This window comes from Chanodichthys erythropterus, chromosome 7 (assembly GCF_024489055.1).
Source record: "Chanodichthys erythropterus isolate Z2021 chromosome 7, ASM2448905v1, whole genome shotgun sequence".
NCBI classification, from domain to species: Eukaryota; Metazoa; Chordata; class Actinopteri; order Cypriniformes; family Xenocyprididae; genus Chanodichthys; species Chanodichthys erythropterus.
This window is the reverse complement of record NC_090227.1, coordinates 30,154,410-30,168,815: the sequence shown is the minus strand read 5'-3', so window position 1 is coordinate 30,168,815 and position 14,406 is coordinate 30,154,410. Positions and strand designations below refer to the sequence as shown.

Here is a 14,406-nt window from a genome sequence, read left to right as displayed (position 1 = left end):
GGTTAAAGCTAAAGTCACCTTCTATTGATAAATGGATGCATACTCAGCATTTATAATGGAAATACTTTTTTCATCTGATGTACTAAATTAAGTCTAAAGGACTGAATGGACTGAGTGCATTAAGATTTACATTGAATGTTAGGATAGATAGATAATGTGTTTTGGTTTAAGAACGTATCTGCATGTGTGTGTGTGTGTATATGTATGTGTATATGTATGTATGTATATATATATATATATATAATATATATATATATATATATATATATATATGTGTGTGTGTGTGTGTGTGTGTGTGTGTGTGTGTGTGTGTGTGTGTGTGTGTGTGTGTGTGTGTGTGTGTGTGTGTGTGTGTGTGTATTTATATATGTATATATTTTTTTTTTCTTGTTCTTATTATATAATAATATATATGATTGATGAGATTCACCCTAAAACATTTTTTTTTCTAAATAAACCCACATAGACTAAAATGCTGATAGCATCTCCAGTTCCTTTCACATTCATACACTGTGAGTATAATTTAGTTTGAAAAACATTTTGGCCTCTGGTTTGTCAAGATTGACTGGAGGTCTTGCTCTAACTGTTGCAAAAGGATTTTCTCATAGCACCCCTGAGCACTGGGATGCTGGGAATGGCTCGTGGAATCAGATTAGTAGAGATATAATTGGGTTAGTGAGAGTCTTGAGTGGCCTGCGAGACAGAAAGATCAGCTTTGCGCAGGTAATCCACGCAAGCTGCTAAAAGTTAAAGCAAACAGTTCAACCTTCAGTGTGAAGAGTGTGTGCCCACATATAAATCTCTTGCAAAACTAAAAGTTTAATTGCACACGAACACATGCAGTTTTCTTATTTTGTCAAACATGTTGTCAGCGAGTCTATTATGATCTGATAGCTGATGCCTCCACCTTTTTGTATCTCTCTTTCTCTCTCTTCAGAGTAAAGAAATCACATTTCAGCTGCAAGAGGATTTGATGAAAGTCCTCAATGAGCTCTACACGGTAAGTGTTTTAAATTTTGTACGTGTAAAAGTCATTTTTTTGCATTTCATTCTCTCATTCTCTTGGTACGTGTTGCTTCCGGCTACACCCGGGAGTGCACTACGGTAAAACACCCATAAAACCAGCTATACTTCACACATACTTTCTGCATCTCTGACCTTGTCAGATTATGGTGTTTATACCAATAATCAATAGTTAATTCCCACACTTTAATTACAGCTTTCAGGCCCTCCTTAATCGCTCGGAAGATTCATGTGTCCTTTGCTTCCTCTGCGGTCTTAATAAGATGCTAATACATTCCCAGGTCTTAAAAACCACCTGCAGACTGAGGACTCTGTGTGTTTGTTTGTTTGCAAAGCTCAACGTTGCATTGTGTTTTTCCTTTAAATCTCTGTTAGTTTTGCTGCTTTGTAGTTTATTCATGTGTCCAAACTAAATGATGCCATGGAAGTGTAAATTATGTGATAAATTATATATCTTCCATGATAATCTTCCAAGTTTTTGTCTTAAATAGCCCTGAGTGGCTAAAATATCACAAAGCAAAATATTTTGACCTATAATTGGTTTCCATTTCTAACTTGTTGTGTGACTAGCTCCGCCCAAGGTAAAATGCCATTGGCCTATAATCTTGTTTCTGATTGTTTTTAAATCAACAACATGTTCTGATTGGCTGATTTTGTCACTTTGCACAGCATTTCAGTTTCTATTTTAAATTGCATTGAAGTCCTTGGGATATTCAAATTTAGCTTACACTACTGTTCAATGGTTTTGGGCCTGTAAGATTTTTTAAATGTTTTTTGAAAGAAGTCTCTAATGCTTATTTGATGTGAAATTTGATGTGACTGTCAGATGATCCTTCAGAAGTCATTCTGATATGCTGATTTAGTGCTCAAGAAAAATTTATTATTATTATTATTATTATTATTAACAATGTTGAAAACAGTTATACAGTTAATAAACATCTGCTTAATATTTTTGTGGAAACTATAAATAAAAAGTACAAACCCGATTTCAAAAAAATTGGGACACTGTACAAATTGTGAATAAAAAAGGAATGCAATAATTTACAAATCTCATAAACTTATATTTTATTCACAATACAATATAGATATATCAAATGTTGAAAGTGAGACATTTTGAAATTTCATGAGAGCTACACATTCCAAAAAAAGTTGGGACAGGTAGCAATAAGAGGCCGGAAAAGTTAAATGTACATATAAGGAACAGCTGGAGGATCAATTTGCAACTTATTAGGTCAATTGGCAACATGATTGGGTATAAAAAGAGCCTCTCAGAGTGGCAGTGTCTCTCAGAAGTCAAGATGGGCAGAGGATCACCAATTCTCCCAATGCTGCGGCGAAAAATAGTGGAGCAATATCAGAGAGAGATTGCAAAGAGTTTGAAGTTATCGTCATCTACAGTGCATAATATCATCCAAAGATTCAACAATCTCTGTGTGTAAGGGTCAAGGCCGGAAAACCGTACTGGATGCCCGTGATCTTCGGGCCCTTAGACGGCACTGCATCACATACAGGAATGCTACTGTAATGGAAATCACAACATGGGCTCAGGGATACTTCCAGAAAACATTGTTGGTGAACACAATCCACCGTGCCATTCACTGTTGCCGGCTAAAACTCTATAGGTCTAAAAAGAAGCCATATCTAAACATGATCCAGAAGCGCTGGCGTTTTCTCTGGGCCAAGGCTCATTTAAAATGGACTGTGGCAAAGTGGAAAACTGTTCTGTGGTCAGACGAATCAAAATTTGAAGTTCTTTTTGGAAAACTGGGACGCCATGTCATCCGGATTAAAGAGGACAAAGACAACCCAAGTTGTTATCAGCGCTCAGTTCAGAAGCCTGCGTCTCTGATGATATGGGGTTGCATGAGTGCGTGTGGCATGGGCAGCTTACACATCTGGAAAGGCACCATCAATGCTGAAAGGTATATCCAAGTTCTAGAACAACATATGCTCCCATCCAGACGTCGTCTCTTTCAGGGAAGACCTTGCATTTTCCAACATGACAATGCCAGACCACCTACTGCATCAATTATAACATCATGGCTGCGTAGAAGAAGGATCCGGGTACTGAAATGGCTAGCCTGCAGTCCAGATCTTTCACCCATAGAAAACATTTGGCGCATCATAAAGAGGAAGATGTGACAAAGAAGACCTAAGACATTTGAGCATCTAGAAGCCTGTATTAGACAAAAATGTGACAACATTTCTATTCCTAAACTTGAGTAACATGTCTCCTCAATCCCCAGATGTTTGCAGACTGTTATAAAAAGAAGAGGGGAGGCCACACAGTGGTAAACATGGCCTTGTCCCAACTTTTTTGAGATGTTGATGCCATGAAATTTAAAATAAACTTATTTTTCCCTTAAAATGATACATTTTCTCAGTTTAAACATTTGATATGTCATCTATGTTGTATTCTGTATAAAATATTGAAATTTGAAACTTCCACATCATTGCATTCTGTTTTTATTTACAATTTGTACAGTGTCCCAACTTTTTTGGAATCGGGTTTGTATAATAAAAGCATTTTATTTGAAATGTAAAAGTCTTTACTGTCACTTCTGATCAATTTAAAACATATTTGCTTAATAAAAGATTTAATTTTTTCAAAGAAAAAAAACTGAAACTTTAACAAAATTGCCAAAATGACTGCTTTACTAAATGGGTCTCAATTAGAAATGGTGATTTGGTTTATCTTAGCATTCTCCTATCATGAAAGCCTTTCATCGAGAAACATCAGCCCAGATTCTTTTATTTTGAAGCTGTCACATTTATATTTTCTGAACGTTTGTTCGGGTAATCACACCGCACGCCATGGTTTCCTTTTGATCACTGTAGAAGTGTATCATCCCTTTTGACCTGAATTAGCCTTCAGGAGGGAAACACTCCTGTGGGACTGTTGCATCAGAAACCCTTCATGCAGCCACAGCCAGTAAAATAACAGGTCTGGTGCGACTCTAAAATTGGTCCTTCTAAAACCAGCAGAAATGTAAACAGAGTTCCAGACCAGTAAGTGGAGAGCGGGGCCCATGGTTTGGTCTGCCTTTCTAGCCATGTGTCTAATTATACAGCCGTGGACAGCAGTGTACTGTGCTGCTCCGACTGTACATATTTATGAACAATATTTAGTTTGGTCCACGTTTTATAGTCAAGCTCTCTTTTGAGGCCCTTTGAGGCTTTGCTGTACCATGAATTATAATGCTGCGTGACTGCCACAGTGATTATGGCCTGGACTGACCTGATGTTCATGTGTCTAATCGTGAATGGGTCCTTGTAATCAGCTTGGTGCTCAGTCACTTTTGATTGAGGAGAAGGCAAGCTGATGAGCGAGGCTTATCGCTTTAGCTTTAGCATCAGGCTTCACAAGAGGCTTATAGAGCGTAACGCACAAAAATATTACAATCATACTTAGAAAATTGTTAAACATTTTTTGAGACCTTAATAAGCATTAGAAAGTATTGCTAACAAGACTGACATGAGACATGAGAGAACAGCAGCTGTCATTTTTTCCTGTCTGTCTTGTTAGCAGTTCATGCTAATGCTTATAATCATATTTAGGATTGGCAAATAAAACAAACCACTTAGATTTAAGGATTAATGTTTGGAGAGTAACTCATCCTTCATCATTTGTGCTTTCTAAACAGTTGAACTAACATTTTTTGCCTGGCAGGCAATAAATCAAGGGTCAAAAATCTATTATATTTATTGAATGATGGACACGACCCATATCCAGTGTAATTTTAGTAATATATTTTAGTAATATTTGTTCATATTTTAAAATTTGTTAATTTTTGTATTAAGGCCTTTGCACACGGAGTCCGAAATTTTCGCATGCATTTTTTCGTATTAGTAATCCTAAAAATTCGTCACGCCCAGAGACCTTGCACACCGAGTCCGATGCGTATTAATGAATATGTTGCGAAAAAAATCGCAAAACAATACAAAATGAAGTCGTCAAGCAGTGAGCACGATTTTGTTGTCCTCTCTCTTCTTAAAAAGAGGAAATATTAGGTCCATCCAATTTCACGATTGCATAGAGAGAAAGGAGAGTTTCACCTCCTCAAGGAACTGCATGATTATCCCGAGCATTTCAAAGTTTACTTCAGGATGTCAGTGGCTCAGTTTGATGCTTTGCTACTGGCACAATCTGTCTTTGTATTCCGCACGTTGTTTGGCATTCAGTGCTGCTGTTTTGTGCTGTATGCAGCGTGGATCAACTTGTCAGATGGCATTTAGGATTTTTGCGTTCGCGTACGGTGGTTCTGAATTGTCAAAACGTCTCTCAAAATGCGTGCCACTGATGCGAAAAACGCAGAAAATCGAACCTGATCCAAATATTTTTTTGAGGGACGAAAGATCCGGAGCCAGTGTGCAAACGTGATTGACATTTTTTTTTCTATTTTTATTTTGTTTATTTTTTTCCATTTTAAGTCTTAATTATACTTTATTTATTATTTATTTTTACCGAAAAGGATTTTTAATTTTAGTTTTAGTTTATTTTAGTTTACAACAACAACAACACTGGCCATATCTAGGTACACGAAAATATCATAGGCCATGTACATACACATTAAATTGCGGGAGTGAGTCCCCTAAATTATTGTTCCATGTGTGTACGGAATGCGAGTTGCTCCCAAAACTGCGACACTGTGGTAACCATCGTGTTTTTCGATTGCTTGGAAAGCCTGCTTCACACAGCGCGCTCTTGCAGTGTTTCAATGTCCACTTATTTTAAGGGTTTTTGGGCTTGGCTCATAAAACGATTTTTACGGAGTTATTAAAGTGAGCATTTGCGGGTCACAAAATTTTGGTCTTATTTTCAGCATAAAGCATTTGGATTTCAGTTTATTGTGGTCTTGTTTTTATTTGCTGTTTTTCTAGCAAGATCTGGCAACATGAATGAGTCAAGGCTCGTACCGCTTTCCCTGTGATTTCTTTAACCACACACTTACAGAAGAGAGAAACATTTCTGATGTACATTTAAATATGTCATTAACAACTAGTTGTTTAGTTCGGTTCCATACTCACTGCGTATAATTTTTGTAAATGCGATTGCCACGACCTGGATTTTTTGGTAGTTAATTCGGTTGTAGAATGGGGTTGTCACTCACATATTTTACTGAACTGTGTGTGTACAGAACAAGATGAAAGGATTAGTCCACTTCAGAATTAAAATTTCCTGATAATTTACTCACTTCCATGTCATCCAAGATGTTTATGTCTTTCTTCAGTCGAAAAGAGATTATAGTTTTTGAGGAAAACATTCCAGGATTTTTCTCCATATAGTGAACCTCAGTGGGGTACAACGGTCCAAATTGCAGTTTCAGTGCAGCTTCAAAGAGCTCTACATGATCCCAGATGAGGAATAAGGGTCTTCTAGTGAAACTAATGGTCATTTTCTAAAAAAAAATGTACATACTTTTTAAACCACAAATTCTTGTCTTGCTTTGCTCTGTGAAGTGCCATGCATTGCGTAGACACGTCGAAAAGGTCACACGTGTGACGTAGGCGAAAGTACCGCGGTAGGGCGAAAAACTTCATCTAATTATATCCTCCAACTTCAAAATCGTCCAACATTGTTGTTTTACCTTTTTTTGTAAAGGGCGTTTGACTTAGGCTTTGCACATTCGCTTTGTAGACACTGGATCGGTACTTTCTCCTAAATCATACGTGACCTTTCCAATGTGATTACATAATGCAAGATGAGCATTTGTGGTTAAAAAGTATATAAATTTTTATTTTTTTAGAAAATGACAGATAGTTTCATTAGTCAAGGCCCTTATTCCTCAGCTAGGATTGTGTAGAGCCCTTTAAAACTGCACTGAAACTGCAATTTGGACCTTCAACCCGTTGTACCCCAGTGAAGTCCATTATATGGAGAAAAATCGTGGAATGTTTTCCTCAAAAACCTTAATCTCGTTTCGTCTGAAGAAAGACATAAACATCTTGGATGGCATGGAGGTGAGTAAATTATCAGGAAATTTTAATTCTGAAGTGAACTAATCCTTTAAGCTCTAAAATGTGAACTGATAACTGGTAGCTGAAGTGTATATGTGGCCATAGAGACTTAGAGCTGGGATTCTTTTACTTGCGCAATGCAATGATAAAAAAAAAAAAACACTAAAGAACTTCTTAGCAGCCACATAGCATGCATTAGCATCTCATCACCACTCATATTAATATTATATAGCCTTAATATTGCTATGTACTTTCAAACGGTTTGCTTTCTCAGAAACTGACATCTTTTTATAGAGTCTGGAATATCAGCTGCATGCAGTGTTCAGTCATGCCATGCCTATGTTACATCAATTACAACGTGAAAAAGCTTTTAGTGTCGATTAAGCACTCGCTCTTTGTGAAGAGTTTGACATTGTGGACATAATTAGTTTGTTAGTACAGGCTCATAAGCTCTGAGTCACATCCTAATGCTTCTTATAAAATTCATCTGAATATGACTAACAGCCACCTAACCAAAACAATGACTCAGACCATCTGAAGCAGCATTTACCATTATTTCGCACATTCACATCTCAGCAATTGGTTTTCTTCACGGGAGTTTAGTACTAATGTGCGTTTCATTTGGTTTGATGAAAGTAAGAATTTTTTTTTTGGTGTAATGGCACAGTGTCCGGTTGATTCTGTTTTAAGATAAGTGCAATTACTAGCATACTTAAAGGGTTAGTTCACCCAAAAATGAAAATAATGTCATTTATTACTCACCCTCATGTCATTCTACACCCATAAGACCTTGTGATATTCGGAACACAAATTAAGATATTTTTGATGAAATCTGATGTCTAAGTGAGGCCTGCATTGCCAGCAATGGTACTTCCTCTCTCAAGATCCATAAAAGCTACTAAATACATATTTAAATCTGTTCATGTGAGTACAGTGGTTCTACCTTAATATTATAAAGCGATGAGAATATTTTTTGTGTGCCAAAAAAACTAAATAACGACTTTTTAACAGTATCTAGTGATGGCCGATTTCAAAACACTGCTAAAATACAAAGTTTTACCAATGTTTTTTTTTTTTTTTCAATCTTTCTTTTAGTACCAGTAAAATTAAAAAAAAAAAAATCTGAGTAAAATATGACCTCCATCATTAAGAGGCTAGAATTTAAGTATTTCTTTTGGCTCGTCTTTGAAAGCTTGTAGCTTAAATGCAAATGAAGGTATACAAAGGAGAAGATGTTATTTTAAAATGTCTATTGGTGCTTTTTTAGCTTTTACAAACAAAGAAATAAAAAAAAATGCTGTTTCTTTAAAGGATAACAGAATTGATGTGTCAAGTATGAAGATGAAAGTGTTTTGGCTCAGATGAGCAGCTGCTGCACCTCTATAGAGCTCAGCTGGCTGTTGTTGAACTTTGACCTCTGACCTCTGGGTCCCGCAGGTGATGAAAACCTACCATATGTATCACACGGAGAGCATCAGTGCCGAGAGTAAATTGAAAGAGGCAGAGAAGCAGGAGGAAAAGCAGATCGGACGCGTTGGAGATCCCGTCTTTCACATTCGACTTGAGGACAGACACCAGAGACGGAGCTCTGTGAAGAAGATTGAGAAGATGAAGGAGAAGGTAAATAAGAAATGGTCTTTAGTAATTCATAGCATGACCATGATGAGCCTTCCAATGAAACTGTCCGTTCAAAGAATCAAGTCAGAATTATTAAAGGTCATCAAATTTTCAAGATTCATTGGATTTATAGAGTCTGGTGAATGATAAAACTTTTATTTCAAAATAATACAACTGTTTTTGTTTTTAAATTTGTTTTATTAAAAGGAAAAACATTTTATAATTTTAAAATTAAAAAGTATATTTTGTAAAATACAGTTGTATGTATCGTAGTGATATTTGTGCTGCATTTAATTAAATCAATTTGTGGGAAATATGACTTTTTAAATTTAATTTGCTAATATTATTAGTATTTGTAATATGCTTTCTCATACAGAAAAGAATAAACACAATAAAAAATACAATAAAACACCAAGCAAAATAAAGTGTAGTATTTATTATTATTAATAAACGTCCCACTGGAGCTAAGTTTTAAGCATTAGCGTCATGTTTATGATAGAAGACGTGTCTGACCCTGTTTTCACAGTAATGGCAACGTTTTATGCTCTTAGTATATCTGTTTTCTGTTAAAGCCTGTGACAAATGATTTAACAGCTGTGGGATTGTTCTTTCCATTGATGCTTCCTGGAACGAGACATTGTGGGAAGGTTAAAATATGGAAGTTAGCATGAGTCACTGTCTGTTGGTCAGTCAGTTGAGTTAGACTACTATGCATGTCTGAATGTTAGCAGTATCCTTACTGATACAGGAAATGAGCAATACTTATTCTTTAAGATTTTTTGTAACAACATAGATGTGCTCTGTTAGTCCATAGATGTCTGTATAATCTGTATAATGATTTTTTTGCAGTTTATACGCTTATATTTCCCTGTTGGTTTATTTTTGGAAGGATTTGTTCTGTCATTTCACAAGAAATCTTCAAGGAACATACTGCATGCAGAGATAAAAGCCCCCTTGCATGTTTTCATATTTCAAACCATTTTCTCAAATTCTGTCTGTTTCGTTTCTACACTCTCTCTCTCATCAGAGGCAAGCCAAGTATTCGGAGAACAAGCTGAAGTCGATCAAAGCTCGGAACGAATACCTGCTGACGCTCGAAGCCACTAATGCTTCAATCTTCAAGTATTACATTCACGACTTGTCTGATTTAATAGACGTAAGTACCGGGGGGGGGGGGGGGATTATTTCAAAGATGAAGAAAGTTTGTGTGACAAGTAGGACAGCTATAAATAGAGTTTCAAACTGACCTCAAGTCTGCTGGGATGCTAAATATGACAAAGACTGCTGCCATTTTCACCGGTTTCTTGGTTGAATATGCATCTTTGTCTACACCTGCTTTGATCTGAGGAAATGCATAGACTCCTCAATGAGAGCTCTGTCAATGTTGCATTCAAATTTAAGCTCTTGAGACTTCAAATGCAGGTGTGTCTGACAGGAATGAGATGTTTTAAAAAATACACTGTGGTTAAATGGCATTCATTTCCATTTCTCCTAACAACCACACAAACCTGTTATTTTAAGACGTCTTATGAAGGCCTGATTGTCAAATACTTGTTTGAAAAAGAATGAGGAGTTTAACACAATGTCTGTGTGATCCTTGTAGAGCAGGGGTGTCCAATCCTGCTCCTGGAGGGCCACTGTCCTGCAGTTTAGCTCCAACCCCAATTAAACACACCCAAACATCTAATCAAGGACTTACAGTCAAACCAAAATTTATTCAGACACCTTGAACATTACATTCATTAATACAGTTTATTCACTGTAGTTTTAAAAAAATGGTAATAAAATATGAGTTAAACTGTCAAAAAATTAATCTTAATTATGTCAGATAACACATACAAAACATGGTCAGGTCAAATTGGTTGAGTAATTTTTGATTCCAAATTTTTATCAATTTTACTGGTAGTCCACTGTATGAAGAATTTTTGGGTATAATATGTCACAGTTTACGTTATTTTGCTATCCTCACTTACATAAATGAACTATAGTGTCCTGCACCCACTAGTAAAAATATATCAAAAATATCAAAACCTTCTGAATAATCTTTGGTTTGACTGTACTAGGCATGTTAAAATCTTCCAGACAGGTGTTTTGAGGTTGGAGTTTAGTTGGAGCTAAACTCTGCAGGACAGTGGCCCTCCAAGAGCAGGTTTGGACACCTCTGTTGTAGAGAATAAGCAAAGAAAGCCTATTCCAAAAGTATGAAGTTGAAACACTTTTATTTTGCATTTTTATTTCTAATTTGATAAAAAATTATTCATTCCTGTTGAATGGAACATTTACATTTCAGAAGTTCGTGACATATTCGGTTGGTGCCTCTTTTTTTATGTAAAACATGTAGATGCTCATGTTCTCCAGCATGCTTCAATGTCATATCTATCGGGGCTTTCGCATCGAATAGTTCTAGGAACTCAGTCATATGAACTAGCCACTAGGATAGTTCCCCGAGAACTAATTTCTCCCCTGGGCCATGTTCCTGGTTGCATTCGCACCGGGAATAGGAACTCTGAAGCGGCCGACAGCAGCGTCTTTAAGTCCGGCATTTACAAACACTAAAAACCAGTGGATGGAAGATACCGTGATACTGTGTTTGTTGTGTGTTGTGGGTTTCATGATAATGAAGTTGGATTGTAAACACATAATTTACGTGACTGAAAGAGCAAAAAGTGGGGCTAAGAGATGAAATCTCCTATCACAACTTTCAGTATTACATATCATTGAGGCGTAGAAAAGAACACAACACTGCAAACAACAGGTAAATGCCGGTATCACTGTTTTCCATGTTTGTGAAGTAAATATGTTTACATGGCTTTTTAAAAATGCCGGGTGCCAGTGTTTGACATGCATTTGACCAATTGCGCAATCGTAAATGTAAACTCACGTCACTGATAGTTCCTATAGTGCTGGTTTAGACCCTACTCTGAAGTAGGAGCTAATTTAGTTCCCTCCAAAAGGAGTTCCTAGAACTAAAATCGTTCCTAGTTCTTAGAACACGGCAAAATCCGGATACTTGAGACAATAGTTCTAGGAACTATGAAAAGGTTCCTCCAGTGCAAAAGGTCCTTATGTCACTTATTTGCTTATTGGATTAGTGACCTAGAAATAGTTCAGAATGTTAAATATTTCATATTCAATTCTCTTCATTATTTGTTTACATTTTTCTAAATCTATTTTGAGGTCAGAAAAAAATGAGTATGTGGACTTTTGCATCCCCTTTTGTAAATATGTTAGAGGTGGCTGATGTCCTACTTTATATTAAGGTACTGTAGGTGCCTCAGTCTCTGAATATGGCAAACAATTTTAGCCTGAATGGAGAGGAAGTGGCACCTGGCCCTAAAACCCACTTTTCTGTGAATCATTCTGCTTTAATCTCTTTTAGGTCAACTACTGTTATAATGTATGTGTTTTTCACGCTTCACACTTCACCCACACTTCACTATTTTGTAGCCACAGCCTGAATCATTGTCAAATCCAGTCAGCATCCTTTATTTATTAACTGAGCATCCAGCAATATTATATTCATCTATGAAACAAAAAACTCTCTGCAGGGGGCTGGCAAGAGACAAGAGTGTTTGAGTGATACTGTATGCATGCGCAGTCAGTTCTTTGAAGGAGAAAGAACTTGACCTTGTATTAAAGACATTTTTGCCCCTGCATAATGCTATCGAACATTGACTTTCCATTGTGGGTCCTATTGAAATACTAAACCAGTCTAAAATGCAAAAATATTTTATTTTATTTTCTTTTATTTCTTTATTTATTTTCTTTAAGTCAAGCTCCAAAAGGGAGGAAAAAGCAGGTTCATAAAAAAAATATCTGTGTGGCTCTCCCTGCTCCATTTCAATGAAAAAGCGACATCAAAGCTAAAACAACCACCAGGCCGACAAGAAGAGCAGGCCATCGTATTAATTAAATAAAATGAACTCTGAAGGTTGCAGGTGAATAATTTTTTTTATTTTTATTATTATTATTTTTTTAGCTATACAGTTGCAAGAAAAAGTATGTGAACCACTTGCAGAATCTGTGAAAATTAAAACAAAATAAGGGAGATAATACAAAATGCATGTTATTTTTCATTTAGTACTGTCCTGAGTAAGATATTTTACATAAAAGATGTTTACATATAATCTATAAGACGAAAAAAAATAGCTGAATTTATTAAAATGACCCAGTTCAAAACTTTGTGAACCATTGATTCTTAATACTGTGCATATTTGAACCCTTTCCAGCAGTGACTGAATGATTTTGAGATCTGTCTTTTCATACTGAGGACAATTGAGGGACTCAAACACAACTATTAAAAAAGGTTCAACATTCACCGATGCTCCAGAAGGAAACACGATGCATTAAAGGTGGTACAGAGGATGTTTTCGTCGACTGAGTTTTTGAAATGAGCGCATGCGGAAGAACAATCCCCCTCCTTCACAGCTCATTTCAAGTGAACGCCTCCCAAAACTCGCGCACGAGTGTTTGTTTACCACCGGTATTCACATTTTACGACTAGCATTCTAACATTCTGACTGTGCTCAGTATACAGCGATAGTTTCCTGCTCCTGAAGCAGATTTATATACTTTCACATGGAATTTGAACACTGACTGTAGGGCTGGGCGATGTATCCATCGCCATCACCTGCTTTCAAATGAAGCCGCATTAAATAGACAGAGCCGTAGTTCACTGATAAGACACGCAATATCGCGTTCAATATCGACGGCGATACAAATCGATATTGAACGCGATATTGCGTGTCTTATCAGTGAACTACGGCTCTGTCTATTAAATGCCGCTTCATTTGAAAGCAGGTGATGGCGATTTAGCGGTAATCAGGGAACCGGCTTTACTGAAGAAATGCGCGTGACAAAAGCATTCGATACATCGCCCAGCCCTAACTGACTGTAATCGCAGACTGAACGCAACTGGCTCTGACTGGACGCGTTTGAGCGCGATCATTCATAAGTATCAATTTACATTCATAATCGGCCTTACAATCGTTAAAGGAACACTCCACTTTTTTTGAAAATTGGCTCATTGTCCAACTCCCCTAGAGTTAAACAGTTGAGTTTTACCGTTTTCGAATCCATTCAGCCGATCTCCGGTTCTGGCGGTACCACTTTTAGCATAGCTTAGCATAGTTCATTGAATCTGATTAGACCGTTAGCATCGCGCTTTAAAATTTAGCATCGCGCTTTTGATATTTTTCCTATTTAAAACTTGACTCTTCTGTAGTTAAATCGTGTACTAAGACCAACGGAAAATAAAAAGTTGTGATTTTCTAGGCTGATATGGCTAGGAACTAGACTCTCATTCAGGCGTAATAATCAAGGAACTTTGCTGCCGTTCCATGGCTGCAGCAGTGCAATGATATTACGCAGCACCCGTGAGCCCCTGCTTGCACAGGGAACGTGCCTTGCAACCATGGAGACGTATGTGAGAGACACTGCGTAATATCATTGCGCCTGCTGCAGCCATGATACGGCAGCAAAGTTCCTTGATTATTACGCCTGAATGAAAGTATAGTTCCTAGCCATATCAGCCTAGAAAATCGCAAATTTTCATTTTCTGTCAGTCTTAGTACACGATTTAACTACAGAAGAGTCAAATTTTAAATAAGAAAAATATCAAAACTCTTTGGTCATTTTTAAGCGCGATGCTAACGGTCTAATCAGATTCAATGAACTATGCTAAGCTATGCTAAAAGTGGTACCGCCAGAACCGGATATCGGCTGAATGGATTCGAAAACGGTAAAACTCAACTGTTTAACTCTAGGGGAGTTGGACAATGAGCCTATTTTCAAAAAAAGTGGAGTGTT

General features: G+C 36.9%; 1 protein-coding gene across 5 annotated transcripts in view; it reads left to right on the top strand.

Annotated features, from left to right (window-relative positions):
* The window catches only part of srgap1a (SLIT-ROBO Rho GTPase activating protein 1a), a 130,159-nt gene that overhangs the window by 54,950 nt on the left and 60,803 nt on the right, over positions 1-14,406 (top strand). For all 5 annotated transcript variants that reach the window (XR_010895519.1, XM_067390122.1, XM_067390121.1 and 2 more), the window contains 3 exons: positions 938-1,000; positions 8,419-8,601; positions 9,626-9,754. Coding sequence is in view for 4 of the 5 variants with exons in the window: in XM_067390122.1 (XP_067246223.1) it covers positions 938-1,000; positions 8,419-8,601; positions 9,626-9,754 (375 nt within the window). In the remaining variant the exon portion in view is untranslated. The remainder of the gene's footprint in view (positions 1-937; positions 1,001-8,418; positions 8,602-9,625; positions 9,755-14,406) is intronic.